Source organism: Ictidomys tridecemlineatus, chromosome 10 (genome assembly GCF_052094955.1).
Source record: "Ictidomys tridecemlineatus isolate mIctTri1 chromosome 10, mIctTri1.hap1, whole genome shotgun sequence".
Lineage (NCBI taxonomy): Eukaryota > Metazoa > Chordata > Mammalia > Rodentia > Sciuridae > Ictidomys > Ictidomys tridecemlineatus.
The window spans coordinates 2,853,020-2,869,236 of NC_135486.1; the positions used below are offsets into that span (position 1 = coordinate 2,853,020).

General features: G+C 43.7%; 1 protein-coding gene across 6 annotated transcripts in view; it reads left to right on the forward strand.

The window, feature by feature from the left end:
* The first annotated feature begins 2,463 nt into the window (after nt 1-2,463).
* Nucleotides 2,464-16,217, forward strand: part of Pou2f1 (POU class 2 homeobox 1) — a 147,200-nt gene continuing 133,446 nt past the window's right edge. For 3 of the 6 annotated variants that reach the window (XM_078022246.1, XM_078022247.1, XM_078022242.1), the window contains exon 1: nt 2,464-2,556. In XM_078022246.1, the coding sequence (XP_077878372.1) occupies nt 2,499-2,556 (58 nt within the window). In that variant the 5' untranslated portion in view covers nt 2,464-2,498. The remainder of the gene's footprint in view (nt 2,557-16,217) is intronic. The other 3 variants (XM_078022239.1, XM_078022240.1, XM_078022245.1) reach the window with 1 other exon arrangement.

Sequence of the window (16,217 nt, forward strand, 5' to 3'; positions counted from 1 at the left end):
TGCAGAACTGCACTACCTGCCAAAACCTCTCTTGTGCCTATTCCTTACATTTACACCTTTCCCTGTCACTACCCACTGGCAACCACTGGTCTGTTTTCCTTCATTATAGTTTTGCTATTTCGTTGACATCATATATAGAATCAGATTATGTAACCTTTTGAGACTGGTTTCTTTCACTCAATATAATGGCTTTGAGATTCATTTAGCTTGTTGAATATACAAACAGGTTATTCCTGTTTGTTGTTGAATAGTATCCATGATACAAATGTACCAGTTTTATTCATTCATCTTTGAAGGACATTTGGATTATTTCTGATTTTTGGCAATTTTAAGAGTTGCTATTTGTGTGCATGTTTTTGTGTGAATGTTAAGTTCTCATTCATGCATACATTTTTATTTTGAGCTTACACACAGGACGTTAGTGTATTTTCTCCCCACTGTGAACTAAATACAGCTCCAGATTTTGCCTGATCCATAGCAAACAGCATAGTACAACGGTTAAGAGTACTGTACCTTGCCTATATTTAAATTTCCACTCTGTTATTTAATAGTGATATAACATTAACATAAAAATGGTAATTTTTAATCATATCACCTGAGGCAATGATTATCATTGAAATACATTTCCTGGAGTCTTTTTAAAATGCATGTTGCAGCGCCAAGAGTTCAGTTCAGTACAAGGAGGCTACCAGTTCCAATCCCGTTTCTCCTCAGCCTGTGAAGACTGTTACTTGACATCTCTCTCCCTCAATTCCCCCCTCCTGGAAAACTGGGACGAGCAGAGTTCCTGTCTTCCAGAGAGTCTTGACAACCCTATGCTTGCTGAGGTCAAGGCAGTGTTTCGACATTTTCCTATCCTTACTACCTAGTAAAGTTCATGGTGGAATATAAGACGCTCCTAAAGTTTTTGTAGATTACAAGACTTCAGCAGTTTTAAAAATCCCATATAACTGTTTAAGTACTATTATGTCTTCGTTTGTGAGCACCTAAGCAGCCCAGGAGTTTCTCTAGGCAGTCTGAAACATTTTTTCATTAAGATAAACATGAAACATCGACATAACTATTTTAAACATTTTTTTCACAGAAAATTTTCCTTAAAATTCACTCCATGAAGATTTCCTTTTATGGAAATGAAATAGTAAAGACTGAAGAGCACGTTCACTAGCTTCAGTGCCTTTCTGATGTCACACTAATTTGCTTTCTGAATCCAAGCGTCCTGTGTGTAAGATTAAATGGAAGCTGTGGATTTCAATAAGGGCACGCGAGCTCTCGGAGGGGCGTTGAGGTTCGCGGCCCGAGGAAGGGCTCTGTACTTGTGTGGACACGCCGCTGACCCTGAGCAGGCCCCTGGTCTGGTCTCAGGACGCCTCTGGCAGCCGGCGGTCCCAGCGCTTGGCTTCCGCGCTCCGGCGCGTCCCCTCGGGCCCCAGGACCGGTTTCACCCCACAGAGTGGCCGTCAGGGACACAGCCCTGGGCTCCAGCGTCAGCCGCTCAACCCGGCGCGCGGCTGGCGGTGGCCTGGCCCTTAGGACGACCGCTCTCCCCCGAGGCCCTGCGAGTGGCGGTGGAGACCCTAGTCACCCCTGCAGGGCACTTCAGGGCGCGCCTTTTCTTTCCACCAACTGCTTTCCTCATTATCTTGAGAGAGAACTTGGAAAACCCCGGGAGAGCATGCAGGAGAAGTCATTAGACAATCGCCCGAGCCCAGGGCTGCCGGCCTCGCAGTCCCCACTCCTCACGAAGCCAGGGCTACGCCGGAGACCGCCCACTGGGCTGCCCACTACGCGAGGCGCGGCGAGGCCAAGTCCACGGCTCTGGTCAGGCCGTCCCCTCGCGCCAAGAGGCAGGCGACCCGCCCGGGAGCCCGCGGGGAAGTGCGGCGAGGCCCCGGGGCCGAGTGGACGCTGGAGGCGACGCGTCCGGCAGGTGCCTCTGCCCGCGGCGGGCGCTTCCGCCTACCTGCCCGCGGGGCCGGAAGTCACCTAGCGGCCCGCGGCCCCGGCTTTGTTAGCGCGTCAACCGCGCGGAAACCGGCCGCTGGGCTTCCAGCCCGCCTCTCACAGCGCCGCCGGGGAAGGCGGAGCGAGGCGGGAGAACCGTCAGAAGACACCGGCGCTTTACACTACACTTTTCGCTGGGGCCGCGCTTCAGGAGGGCAGCCAGGGGAGAAGCGCATGCGCGAGCTGCTTCTCAGGCGCATGGAGGAAGCCAGGCATGCGTAGAGCGGTCGCCAAAAGATGGAGCGCCAGGGTGACTGGCAGGTTGAGTGCGCTTTAGGGGTGGTGGAGGCCGTGGCAGCCTGGACGCGCGTGCGCAGAGCGCGCGAGAGGGTGGAGCTCCGCTAGGGGGCCGGCGGCGAGTAGTGCCGGCCTCGCGCGCCCCCTGGCGCGAGCCCGGGGAGCCGCGAGCGCGGGCGGGGCGAGGCGGCGCGGACGGGGGAGGGGCGCGGAGCGAGGGAGGGCTCATCGACCGGGCGATTTTGGTTAAAATATTCAAAATGGCGGACGGAGGAGCAGCGAGTCAAGATGAGAGTTCAGCGGCGGCGGCGGCAGCAGCAGCAGGTAATCATTACGGCATTTTACATATTCATATTCATACTCGGCCCGGCTCCCGCGGCCCCCCCGCGACTTAGCATAATTTATTAGTACTCAGGATTATTATAATTAACGGCGGGGAGCTGGGGGGCCGGAGCGCGAGCCCCCGCCGGGCGCCGAGCGGAGGGCAGCGGCGGGCGCGGTGGCGGCGGGACCGGGCAGGGGCTGCGGCCCGCGCCCTCCGCCCTCCGCCCGCCGGCCGCTCCTCACTCCCCGCGCCGGGCGGGCCGGGCCGCCGGGAGGACAATGCGGGCGGGCGCTCCCGGGGTTCGCGGGCGCGGGCGCGGGCGGCGGGGGCGTGGAGGGCGCGGGCGGCGGGCACAATGCCGCGGGCGGCGGACCGGGCGGCGGGGCCGGAGTGCCCAGCTCGGGGTCCGCGTGCGGGTTCCGGCCCGGCCCGGCCGGGCCTCGGCGGGAGCGTCGCCAGGCCGCGCGGCCCGGGGACGCGGGTGGCGGGGCGCCCACGCTGCCTGGGGGGCGCGGGCCGGTGCGGGGCGCGGAGCGGGGCGCGGGCCCGGTGCGGAGGCCTCCGCGCCCGCCGCCGCCCGCCGCGCTCATTTGAATAATGTCTAATTCGGGGAGGTTTATATTATTGAAATGGCCGCCCGGCTTTCCCCGCCTCTCATGTTTAGTAATTCAGACCTTTAATAACAGCCACTCACAGCCCAACGCCGTGTTTATATTCTCCCTTCGCCCATGTGCTCGTGCGGTTCGATAGGGCTCTCGCTCCGCGGCAGCCCACGGCTCCGAGCAGCCGGCCGCGCGGGCCTCGCGCCGCCCGCCCGCCCCCCGCGACCCGCCGCCCCGCGCCCCGCGCCCGCCCGCCCCGCGGGCCTGCGGAGCCCCGGCCGCCGCCGCCTGCGCCTCACCCTCGGGGGCCGCGGGGACTCGGGCCGGGAGCCTGGACCCAGCGCCGGCCCCTGCGAGCGGGGGAGCCCGGCGCCCCCGAGGTCCCGGCGCTCCGCTCCCGGAGCCGGCGGCCGCGCTCCCGTGCCCGCCGCGGCGCTGAGCCCGCGAGGCCGACGCCCGCTGGGCGCTCTTTCCCCGCAGGTCGGCGGGCACGGAGCCGGAGTGCGGCGGTGGGGAGCGCGTCTGCGGCCCGAGCGAGCCTCCTCTCCCTCGCCCGCCCCGCGGCGTCGAGTTGTCGAGAATCCCGGGTTTAGGTGATTTAGGACAGTTGGCCCGGGAAGGCAGATCACTTTTCCTGTTTACAGGAAACGGGGTCGTGATGGTTGGTCCTTCCCGGGTAAAGTGTTCAGACGATCCACGTTTTCTTCCCGTGTGTGTGTGAGTGTGTGTGGGCTCCTAGGGTGAGTGTTCAGGGAATGGTATTTAACGTCAAACCCTCCATCACAGTAGGTCACTGAAGAGTGGTGGCAGCCAGATACTTTGTGGGACAGTAGTCTTTAGTTTAACTTGTAACAAAATCTTAAGATTTGATCGGCTGAAGGATTAAAAGCCAGCTAACTTAAAATAACTCGCGCTCTCCATCCCGCCCCCCTTCCAGTAGGTAGGCCCTGAGTGCATCAGGGAGGAAATAACTAGTTTTCTGGAGAATATTCAGGTGAATGACCGCCTTAGAGACCTGAAGCAGGAGGTCTGATGAACAAAAAGAAAAAAGAGTAATATGGTTTTATGCCTTAAATAGCATATGTTTTGCACCCGATTCCCAAGATGTGGTCAGACTGATGATGTCATTGGACAGAGGACAAGGTGCAGTTACTTTGATTTATTGTCCTGAGGTGAAGTGTAGCAATGAAGCCTCCTCATAGGGAAACCATTTATCTTGGGATAGTTTCCTTTATAGCTGCAATTTAACCACTACTGAGGCTGTATTTTATCCAGGATGATAAAATACACATTGCATTTTACAAATTTCAGGTAACACATTAAGTTTCATTGTTAAGGTATTTTTAATGTAGAAAAAGGATGGGTGTTGTTAACTAAAGCCTTATACTGTGATTAGCTTTCCATGCTATAGTAAAAATTCATTTCTTTTCAAGAGAAGAGCATGGATTTTAAATAAGGATAATTATAAAAGTGATTCATATACATGCTTATTTTAGATGGGTTTGTTGTGCTTCCTCAAATTTTTATAAGAAGCTATGTTTCTTAATCAGAGTAATGTCCAGATTTATGGAGGTGCCATTTATTTTAGAGCCTATTTGAATGCATTGAGCTGAATTCAAGAGAATGAGAGCAGTATATTGTTTTAGGTTGAAGTTAGTGTTTAAAATAAGGTGGACTACCTACAGGAAAGTATGTGCTTTAAAATTTTTAAAAACATAATTAGAACTATTTTTGAATTTCTCTTAATTAGTCTGGATAAATTTGGGCCTTTTGTTTTGATTGATGATTTTTAAAATAGTTCTATTGCAAGGTAATGGTACCACTTTATGATTTTTGATGTATTAGTAGATTCTCAGGCATTTTTCATCATGTTTTTAACTAGTGTGTCTTATGGTAATGACTAAAAACTGCTGTGGGAATGTGATCGAATTGCTGTGCTTTATTCCTCACCCTGCTTGTGGGCCAAGTGTTGTAGGGTATTTTGGTTGCTGGTGAACCCTTCTGAGCTCCTACATGGCTGCCTGGCTTCTTTTACAGGCATCTAGAGTGAGTCTCACCAGAAAGCCCACCCGTGATTCTTTGTCAGCTTGCCCCCTTGTTAATTGTAATGGTGCAAATCTTGAGCATTTATTTGTATGACAGCTGATCAAATGTAGTTAATTTCTAAAGGACTGTCCTGCTTCTAAGCTACTAAAAAGTACTTTTTAACCTCTTTCCCCAAAATAACTTTTTAAATTTCTTTCATTTTGTCATAGTCAAAAACACCAGTAGTCAGGGAAAACACAAACTGTGGCTGTTACTTAGGTGTAAATGATGTTGCTTTCAGTCACAGTTTTAATTTGTTATTCTCTGCATCAGAGTATAGCAAAGAGCAGAAGAAATAAAATGTACTCATTACTGCTTAGGTTGAAGTAATTGTTAATATGTCACTCATCTGGTTAGTGGCTTTTGGAATAATTTCAGGGTTCAGAGTGTCAAATTACTCTCATCAAGCCTCCAAAGATATTTTAAGAGAACCTTGAATATCTTAGGTTGGTAGTTCTAAAATGATAAAACTAGATTTTTAAATAAGTTTTTTGTTGTTAAAAAAAGTAGTAGTTGAAATGTTTCTTGAATCTGTATTGCTTGATTTTGAATCTAGTTGTGTGTGTTTTAAAATTGACCACTCACTTTCATGAAGAGTTGTTTTTATAGTTGGAGGACTATAGATGTGATATGGCGATCACCTTACTATTTTTTTGTTTTGTTTTTATATTGAAAACCAACAGCCCTACGTTTTGCATTTTAGTCTTCTTTTAAGCACTACTAAAAATAATGGTGTGCAACTGCCGTAACTTGCGTTTACACATCAGTGCTGGTTCAGTGACATGGTTTTGTTGATTTGTATAAAGATGTGTTTCTCCTAAAGGAGGTGCTGCTTTTAGAATTATTCAGATAATTATTGTTTACAGAACAAAACAGGTCATGGACAAAACCTGCTCCTTCCTGGTCACCATGTTCTTGTTTTCCATATCTTCTTCAGTGCCAAATGCTTGAGCAGGCATTTATTCCTTCAAGGAAATCTAATCTTAGGGTTAGTGTTAAAAGTTGTGGATTTCATTCAGTAACACATCTACTTTGAGTTTTTGTATCCTTTGTGAATGGATCTTTCCCTTTTTGGGGGGAGACCCTTTGGGCCAGAATTTTGCTTAATTTTGTCTTTGTTATGTTGCCTAAATAGTAGAAATGTCTTTGGGGGTGGTTAAAAGAGTTGATAATTAAAGTTCACAAAGAATAGTAGATTCCTTATATATTTTTTTTGAGAAAAGAAATATACTGTTTATTATTCATCTGAGATATCAGGTGCACTTTTAAAAATTTAAACTCTCTAAACATCTCAATAGCATCTTACCAATTTGGTGGCAGCAAAAGAAACACTACCAAAGACAAATATTTTGAAAAACATTTACAAAAATACATTGCACAAAGTCCTATCTGCATCTTTAAAAATAAATTAAAATTCAAATGTCTCCTCCCCAACTCCCAAATTTAGTTTTATATAGGAAATTTGACTTATGTATATAACCTATAATATAGGAAACATTTGTACACATTTCACCCAACCAAGCTGCACAGGAGTAGTTTCCTTATATATTTTTGCACATTGTTGTTATAATCTTTATGAATAAAGATGACTGAGTAACTGAAGTTTTAAATTGATTTTATTTTGTGCTGAAGTATTTCTGTGTTCTAGACTGACAATGAGCTCTTACACACTCTTGATCAGTAATAGCAATGGCAACAAAAATAGCATGTGGAGCCATTGCCTGGCTTACTGATCTATTCACGGTGTAGAAGTTGGAATATGAAAATTTTCTTTCATTTCACAAGTTGTGGTTTGAAGAAGCTCTTAATATGCAGTGTGTGTAGTTGACAAGGTTCTGTGTGTTTCACTGTAGGATGTTAATTCATTGAGTGATAGGATATCTTACAGAGCTTTTCTGTGGGGCCTTCCCCTATTTAAGCAGACAAAAGTTTTCAGTTTTGCTCAAATTTTGCTGACAGGACTAGTAATTGAGCAGAAGAAGAATCAGCAAACTAGTTTTGCTTGTCTTTTGAAGTTCTGTCCAGGAAACTGGATATTTAGAGAGGATACGTTATATTAATTGAAAAAAAAATGTGAAAAGTACAAAACTAAGCTTAATATGAGTGTTTGTGTCAGCTTTATATAGCCTGCAATACTGAAAATCGTATCAAGTACAGTTTAATTTGTCACATAATTCATAATTCTCTGTAACTTTATTGTGTCTTAGGTTAGAACTGTAGAAATAGTGTATAAAATTAAATGAATGAAATAACAAATTATGGTAGGATTTATTTTTTCCCCCTAGTGAGCATTGTCTGTGCAATAGAAAATATAAACTGGAATGGCTGGGAAGGAAATGTGTTACATGTTTTCAGACGCATTTGCTTTAACATGTGATGTGGTCTAAGTATTGGAGTTGTACTGATGGCTGTGTGCATGCACTGAAAAAGTGACTTGGGTGTCTTCATGTTTAGTGCAGTTATTTTAATGGTCTGCTTAATGAAAAAAAGTTGCTTCTTTTTGCTGATTTATACTGCAACAAGGTGTTATCTTTAAAAATAGGTGTCTTAAATAATTTTTAGCTTAAAAATGATCTGCTGTATATCTGGTCCTGTGTCTGTCATTTTGGGGATAACAAGTAAATATAAGACTGTGAAGAGATTGGTTTATTTATTTAAGCAAGGGAAATTTATAAACAATGCATATATTGCATATTAAAACATGTAGAAGTGAAAATCAGAGAAGAAATGGGACATGTCTGAGTTGGAATCAACCAGAGCATCCATAGTAGCCTGTTATGGCCTGAAGGCAGTGTAGATAGAATCTGTTGTAAAGCTTTGCTTCACCCAGCACCGTGTTCTTACCCTGGTGTGGTAACTGACCTGCCGACCTGCCTTCATTGCTGAACTGTTCTAACAGATAAGAACACAGGACTTTGGGCTCGCTCCCACCTCCCTCCCTCTCCTCTCCTTTTTTCTTGTATGGAGAGCCTAGTGTCTCCATGGAGCCACACAGGTGGGCCCTGCTGACTCTCCAGCCTCCATCTCTCCCTTTCCTACATTCCTGCTGCTCAGAGTGGCCTTATGTAGGTGAGACTTGAGCTGAGCAAAATGAATTTAGAGGAGTGGGAAAATAGAAGGCTGCTGCAGAGAGACTGTGCTCAGAGGCCAGCAGGTGCTGTCCCTGCAGGGGTGCTGGAGAGTCCTGAAATAAAGCCTGGGGAGATAGAAGTGGTGTGTTAGGATTAACGAGGGGTCTCTGGGAGCCACATGTGGGTTACAAGTGCTGCCAGGGATGCAGACATCATGGAACAGCGACAGGATCACTGACACTCTGTGAGGGCTGTGAGGAGACTGTCCAATTACATGACTTGGAAGAACAGCATTTTGTCATAGGAACTGTTTTATTTCTGACCACTGGGTTTGTTTTGAGTCTTGTAGACATAGAATTGTCTAATTGACTTTGTTTGTTTTTCAAATCACATACAGTATTTAGGCCAAATTTTTCACCTGAAAGGAAGCTAATCCACATGCAGTTGTGGTATGCATTTTTCTTAGACTCATTCCCAGTTCCATTTTATGATCTTACATTTGTTTTGTATTTCTTTTATTGCTTCCATCTTTAAACTCTTGTTATTTTGTGTTTTATTGGGGCTAACTTACCTCTTTTCTGAGCAAGAGAACTATAAATAAAATTACCATAACTGTGACATAATGATAATATCTGTATTTTTATAGTACCCTAAAATTTATGACAGCACTCATTTTACATTACCTCAGTTAGACTTTTCAGGCAAGCATTATTATGCCCATTTTAGAGTGGAGTAAAATAATGTTCAGATTAAGTGACTTTCCCAAGATCTTATCCTCTAATAAGCACTAAGTATATTGGGAAGTAAGTAGCCAGGCTTTTGGACTAGCTGTTACCTGGGCTGTATATTGGAGAGTGGAGGAAGGCAGGTTGGGGCATTTCTGTACAGAGCACTGAGTACCCTGCCCTGCCCTGGTGGAAGAGTTTGCTTTCATTTGCTAGGCAGTAGGGAGTGTTGAAGTCTTTTGTTTTTGTTCTGGACAATGCTTCGACCAAAGTACTTATTTTAAAGTGTTTAACAGCTAATTAGAGACAAAGAAAATATTAAAAAGTTTTGAGCTTTGGTTATCCAGAGAAGAATAGTGCTGTGAACAGATAGTTGTAAGGAAGTTGGGAAAGGGTGCTTTTTGGGGAGCAAGGTAGGAATTTCGTTTTAAATGTGTTGCTTGAGACATGATTGGATGGATCTTACTAGGTTTTAAGTTCCTTGTGAAAGTTGAAAATTTTTTAGTAAATTAAATGTGATAAGCATATGAGTACTAGCTAGGGAGATATGTGTTCATGCTGCCGCTGCTGTGTGGACTGAGCATTTTAATAAGTTCTAGACATCTTATTTTGACTCTGGTATTGACTTCTACAGTTATTTTCCCCAATAATAAGGTGGTCACAATACCAGTGTAGAAGGGATGCTGTGGGGAGTAGCCAACTGATGGTAGAAGCATTTTTAAAGTACCATAATAGTTCTTCTTACATGAGCACAAGAGTAATATTAGCAGTTTTATTACTTGTGCTGCTGTAGAAGCTTAGAGGCTGATGGAGCTTATACATTTCTGCTTGTAGCCAGCAGCTTGGGGAAAGGGGTGCACCCTCTTAGTGCTTTTCTGAAAACTGTGCAGTGTAAGCATTGCTTTGAAACAAATACAAAATCATCCTTGAGTTCAGGCTTTTCCTGTATTCTTGACTTTTTACTGCTTCCTTTACGGAACACAGCTCAATGATTCTGCTAAGGAAATCCCATCACGGACCCACCTCAAATACAGCATTTCTTCGATCAGGTTTTATTCTTAGAAGATTCCCTAAAACTTCAACACCTGCTTCAGGAGGGTGACTGTGTATTATTTTGAGGTTTTCTTGGGTCCTTCTTCCTATGCTCCTCCAAGTTTGTCCCAATTTGAGACCTGTGACATGGCAGTATACCCACGTTTTGGCCTGGCTGTAGTGTTTGGGGGCTCTGCTGTAATGTTTGGGATGTTCTGAGAATCTTTACTTGCACTGACCGCCGTCCACCTTCCTGTGGAATGCTGGTTGTGAAAAGGGCACTGGGATTTGAGAGACCTGGGTTCTGTATCATTAATTAGTTGCATAGCTTTGGGACATTACTCTATGGATTTAAAAAAAAAATGCATTTGTAGATTAAGGAGCTTGTCACGCTATTTATTTATTTGTTTATTTTATTTTTGGTGATGAACCCAGGGCTTGCTTGCTGCCACTGAACTGCATCCCCAGCCCCAGTATCAGACTTCAAGAAAAAGTAGAGCTTTTTTGATTGAAGTCCAGGGTAGGAGCAGGGGCAGTGTCCTTTCTGCACTTACATAGTAGCCCTGCCCTTCACAAGATCCTGAGGATTCCTGTAGAGCAGGGTTTGAAAATTTTCTTATTTATCTTTTTTTTTTTGTTGTGGGGGAGATGGTACCAGGGATTGAACTCAGGGGCACTCAACCACTAAGCCACATCCCCATCCTTTTTTTGTATTTTATTTAGAGATAGGGTCTCACTGAGTTGCTTAGCACCTTGCTTTTGCTGAGGCTGACTTTGAACTCATGATCCTCCTGACTCAGCCTCCCAACCTACTGGGATTACAGGTGTACACCACCAGGCCCAGCTTTATTGTTTATCTTAAGGTACCTATTTATCCACATTCTATCTCTGCAAATAGCCAATTTTTTTCAAGCCTGGCTCCTGTCCTAACTCTGAATTTACTTCATTTGTGTTCATTTAGCTAATTCAGCATTTCATTATACATAGCCTTATTTTCTTCTCTGGTTAATTATATAAGTAAATCTTGTCTCAAGAACCTTGAGAGCAGAAACCTGCTTCTAGAGACAGAATAGGCATTTAGCACATAATGCTTGATTGATTAAATTAGTGGTTTTCAATCTTTGTCAGGATAAGAATCACCCTTGGAACTTTTTCAGCATAAAACTTGTTTTTACCTGAGTGTATTAATAGAATAATGGTCTTCACACCCTTATTCTATAAAGCTTCTCAGGTGATTTGGTTGTATAAATAATTACTTGTCATATTTTAAGCATAGAATGCCTTGAACAGTAACTCAGTGGCAGACCACTTTCCTAGTATTCTCAGAGGGTCTGGGTTGGACCCCTCAGACCCCACCCACCCACCAACTCCATGATGGAAAGCAGACTGAGAACTAGGGACCTGTTTCCTTTTCTGTTTTGAGCACTATCTAGCTTTCTGATCCTGAAAAAATTGCTTACCTTTTCTGATCCATAGAATTTTTATTGATAACGCTGAATTGGATTAGATAAGTAGATCTCATACATTTTTTTCTTTCTAAAAATATTTATTTCTCTCTCTGTTTAAGCTGTAGAATTCTACAAAAACATCTTTGGGATGAAAACCAGTAAGGACAACAGATATGTATGTCTGTGAGCATCTTGGCTTTCACTTTGGTACCATTTTAATGTGGAATATGATAAATTTGATGCTGTTTTAGCAATGCAGCCAAATTGTATGTGATGAGTAGTACTGAAAGGTGGGATTTAGATTTTAAGTTTGAAATGTCCTGTTAGGATGAGAATGAATAAGGGCATAAGCTTATCAAGACAATAGTATTCCAGGTGAGTATGAGCTAGGCGGTAATTACCCAGTTTGATATGGTTCTTCTGCTCTCATTTAGTTTAACAGCTATTCACAGAGCTGCTTTCACTCCTTGCCATGAACCCAGGCCTGGTGATAAGAGTAATGAATAATGCAGATATGTTTCTGCTCTCCCAAAGCTTGCAGCTGTTGGGGAAGTCACACTGACCCTGTTCATGGTTTAGCCAATCAACTCTAGGAGGTCCAGAGTAGAATGCTCTGGGAGCCCCAGGTAGGGACCCTAATCTGGACAGGAAGTTCTGGGAAAGGCTTGCTGAGGAGGTGCTAGTATCCTGAGCAAGAAATACTAGTAGGCGTATATGAGTCCAAGTCTGGGAGTGGGAGGTGTGATTGAAAGCCCTGAGAAGGATGTAAACACACGTTAGTGAAAATGCAGTACTTTCAGGGAACTGAGTGAAGTTCAGCATAGTTGGTTCAGGAAGAGTGAGATTTACCTGAAAAGCTGAGCATGATTTTCAAATTACAAGGCTCTTTTCATGTTCTTTATACTTTTTTGTAACCAAATCAATAATCAAAATTTGTGTCAAGAGATTCTGTACCTTCCAGCAAATGCATTATTTATTTCTAGTGACAATGGTAGTGATATTTACCACGTTTTTGTGCCAGCTAATGTACCACTTTATACAGATTCATAATCTGTAATCACTGCAGCCCCATCTTTCCTGTGAAGGAGCTAAGGTTTAAAGAGGCTAAGTGGCCTACTTCAGCTCAGTAACCTGTCTTGGTAAGGGCAGTAGGCAGGAAAATTACCATGCTCTTGACCATTCTCTTCGTTAACTTCTGCTTCAGCCCAGTTGAATGATGAAGAAATGTATCAGGTAGAGTGAGGGCTTGCAGAGTTTCTGCTATAGGATTTACATTTTTAAAATTTGTTCTTTTAGATATACATGCAGTAGAGTGTAATTTGACATATTATACATACCTGGAGTATAATTAGGATCCTGTTCTTGTGGTTGAACATGATGTGGAGTTACACTGGTTGTGTATTCATAAATGAATATAGGAAAGTTATGTCCAATTCATTCTACTGCCTTTCCTATTCCCATTCACCCCTCCCTACCTTTCATCTCCCTTTGTTAATCCAGTGAACTTCAGTGAGATTTACGTTTTTATCTGCTTTTTTAAAATTTATTTTTTAGTTGTAGTTGAACACAATATCTTTATTTTATTTATTTATTTTTATGTGGTGCTGAGGATAGAACCCAGGATCTCGCACATACTAGGCGAGCACTCTACCACTGAGCCACAACCCCAGCCCCTTTATCTACCTTTTTTGAGGTGATACTCAGTGCTCTAGCACACTTCTCAAGTCCAGATTGTGTGGTATAGAATCAGCTGTGCATCTTTACCTCTTGAAGTTTGGAGAAATGGACAGTTGATTTCCATGTCTGTTGTTTGCTTAGCTTTCAGACATTTGCTGTTAGGATGTAAATTACTTGTCCTGGCAACTCATAAATTCTGAACATTTGGATTTTTAGTAAGAATTATATATTAGGCTAAAACTAAATACAGATGTGAACATCCAGATACTTTTCTTTTAGGCCGTCATTTATACACACATATATCACTATTGGTGATCCAATTAGTGAGATAGGAAATTAGGACATAAATGGTTATATAGCTGATCATTTTTAATAAACTTTATTTTATCTTTATGTGGTGCTGAGGATCGAATCCAGTGCCTCACGTGTGCTAGGCAAGCATTTTACCACTGAGCCAGAACCCCAGCCCCAGTTACATGTTATTTTAACAAGTTTGAAATATTTTAATGTTTCTCAAATTGGTTGTGGCATAAAATATAGTCAAATCATGCAAAAAAAAACAAACAAACCCCAAAACGTCCATATGTTTACTACTTTCCTATCTCCCCTCCCCATCAAATTGTAATTGAACATATAGTTTTCAGGAGAAGAAGCGTGACGTTGTTCCTGGGAAGTTGGCCATTTAGTAGTATTTGTTCTCAGTCATATACAGCCTGTTTAATTCCACCTGCCTTCCCCTGTTTAGTGATTATTCTTCTTGTCTCTGAACTTTTTCCTTCATATCTCCCCCTTGGAGTGCTGCTTCATGTGCTTGGCCAAGGAGAATGCTGTTTGGGTAGACTGAAAGATACATGTACTCGATGCCAGTCAGTGTTGGTTAGAAAGGAATTGGTAAAAATCCTCTGATGTTATGAGGGACCTCTTAAAATCATTGTAGTCTGAGGACATAAATAAACAATTTTACGAGTGTTGCTGGAAGAAATCGTGGTATAATTTCAGGGGATGTAGACTTCTTTAATTTTCTGGGTGCAGCTTTAAGGTTGACTTTCTCCGTTTTCCCCCTTATATTTCATTTGGTGGAATGTCTTCTTCTATTGGCACAAGGACGTTGGTTATTGAATTATTACTTGATCAATAGCTGATCAAGTGAGAATCTTTTCCTAATTAGAAAAGCCCCATGAGGTTAGTAGAGGGGGAAGTTTTACCTTGTCTTGTAAAACTTGGCGGTGTTGATGTTTCTGCTGGCTTTCTTTTTTTTCAGGAACTTGCCTACATCTTTTACTTAACAGTTTTTCACAAACATCTTTCCATATTTTAATCTTGTCATTTTAATGATTGCACAGTATTCAGTTGTTTTGAACTGTCTGCCAGTCTGTTGATGTGATCCCTTTTACTGCACATTAGTTTTTTCCTTGCTGTGTTATAAATGCCCACCTACAATGTTTAACTTTTAAAGACAAATTCTCAGGAATGGAATTTCAAGACTAAGAATTGCCAGAAGACAAAATTGTAACTAATTTAAAGATTGAATTGGTTTTTGTTTGCAATTTTAGAGTCAGGAAACATTCTTTAAAATAGAATGAGTCCTTCAATGACCTGAGCAGAGGAGCTTGATTTTAGACGTAGGAAAGGACTTTAAAAGGCAGAAATAGGGAACGAAAAGCAGATTGGTTAGTATAAAGTTATTTTCCTCATAGGATTAAAACAAGGGACTTCTTTTTCATGGTGGCTCAGATACTAAGGCTCCTTCTGGTTGCTGTGCATCTCCTGTTTAATGGGAAATGGACTGTTTCAGAGTTAGTGTAAGGAACTACACATATTCGCATTTGGTGTGATCTGCAGGGCCCTCGTTCAGATAGGAGGCTAGTGCAACAGACTGGTATCCCATGAGCTTTGTGTCACAGGACCATGCATTTAACATTTTTGTACATTTATCAGGCTTTGAGAGTGGCACCGACTAGTTATATATTTACAGTCCTTGACAGTGTCACTGTCTCTAGTCTCCAGTGCTGTTAATTGTCTGTCTTCTTATTGTTTCCTAAGTTGGTAGGCGACCACCGCACTACTTTGGTTTTCATGCTTTTGCTGTAGTGTAGGTTGGACATCTCGTTACATTTTCATTTCTTTTTCTGAATATTTTTTGAATGTAGGATAGTGTTTTATTTTTCTCTTGTTATTCTGCACTGGTTCTGGCCCTTTCAGAATAGTTTTAGATTTCCCCAAATTTAATGACTTCTTAAATATTCTTCTTCCGTAAATACCTCTCCCTGCCCCACCTACTAATAATTTCTGTGCCTTTTTCAAGCAGCAACTTAGGCAGGAGGGTCGAGCTGGGGTCACTGCGCCCTTTGTCATCAATGTTCCTTGCAAGCCATTTGTTCTGGAGGGGTGGGATGTAGGGTCTGGGTAGGATGGGTCAGCTGTGGCACTGGGCTCCTACACTCCACCGGAAAGTGTTTCTTCTAGGTGAGGAGAACTAGAGTGAACATAATGTTTCACTCTGCTTATTCAGAGATTTGGGAGGGAGGGGTGAAGGAAGAATGAAAGGATGGTTTCCGTGGTCTAGTCCAGCCCATATGTCTCCTGCAAGGCCAACTCTGGAGTCCCTTCAGTGCTTGGCCGACTGCAGTCTCACCTGGCAAGCTCCTGCTTCTCTGGGACTTGGGGGACAACCCCTTTAAGGAAGTGGAGAGGGAAGGTTTTAAGTGCTGAGTGGAGATGGCTCAGCAGTGATAATGTGTGAATTGTGGTTAGCTTACAGCAGGGACAGGGCTGGAAAGTTCCTTGGTGGTGGAGAGAGGTGACAGTGACCTTAAAGGAAAGAGATCCAGAGTGCTGTGGAGAGAGAATAAAACCTACTCAGGCTGCCTGCCAAGGGGTGTTTGGAAAATTGAGGGGCAGGTTGTCTGCAGAGGCTTTTTCCTAATATTCCCTGGAGGGGCAGAGAGCTAAGAAACAGGTTACAGCCAGTCTACTTTGTTTCCTTGGTTGGAACCCTTTTGGCCATTTTTATC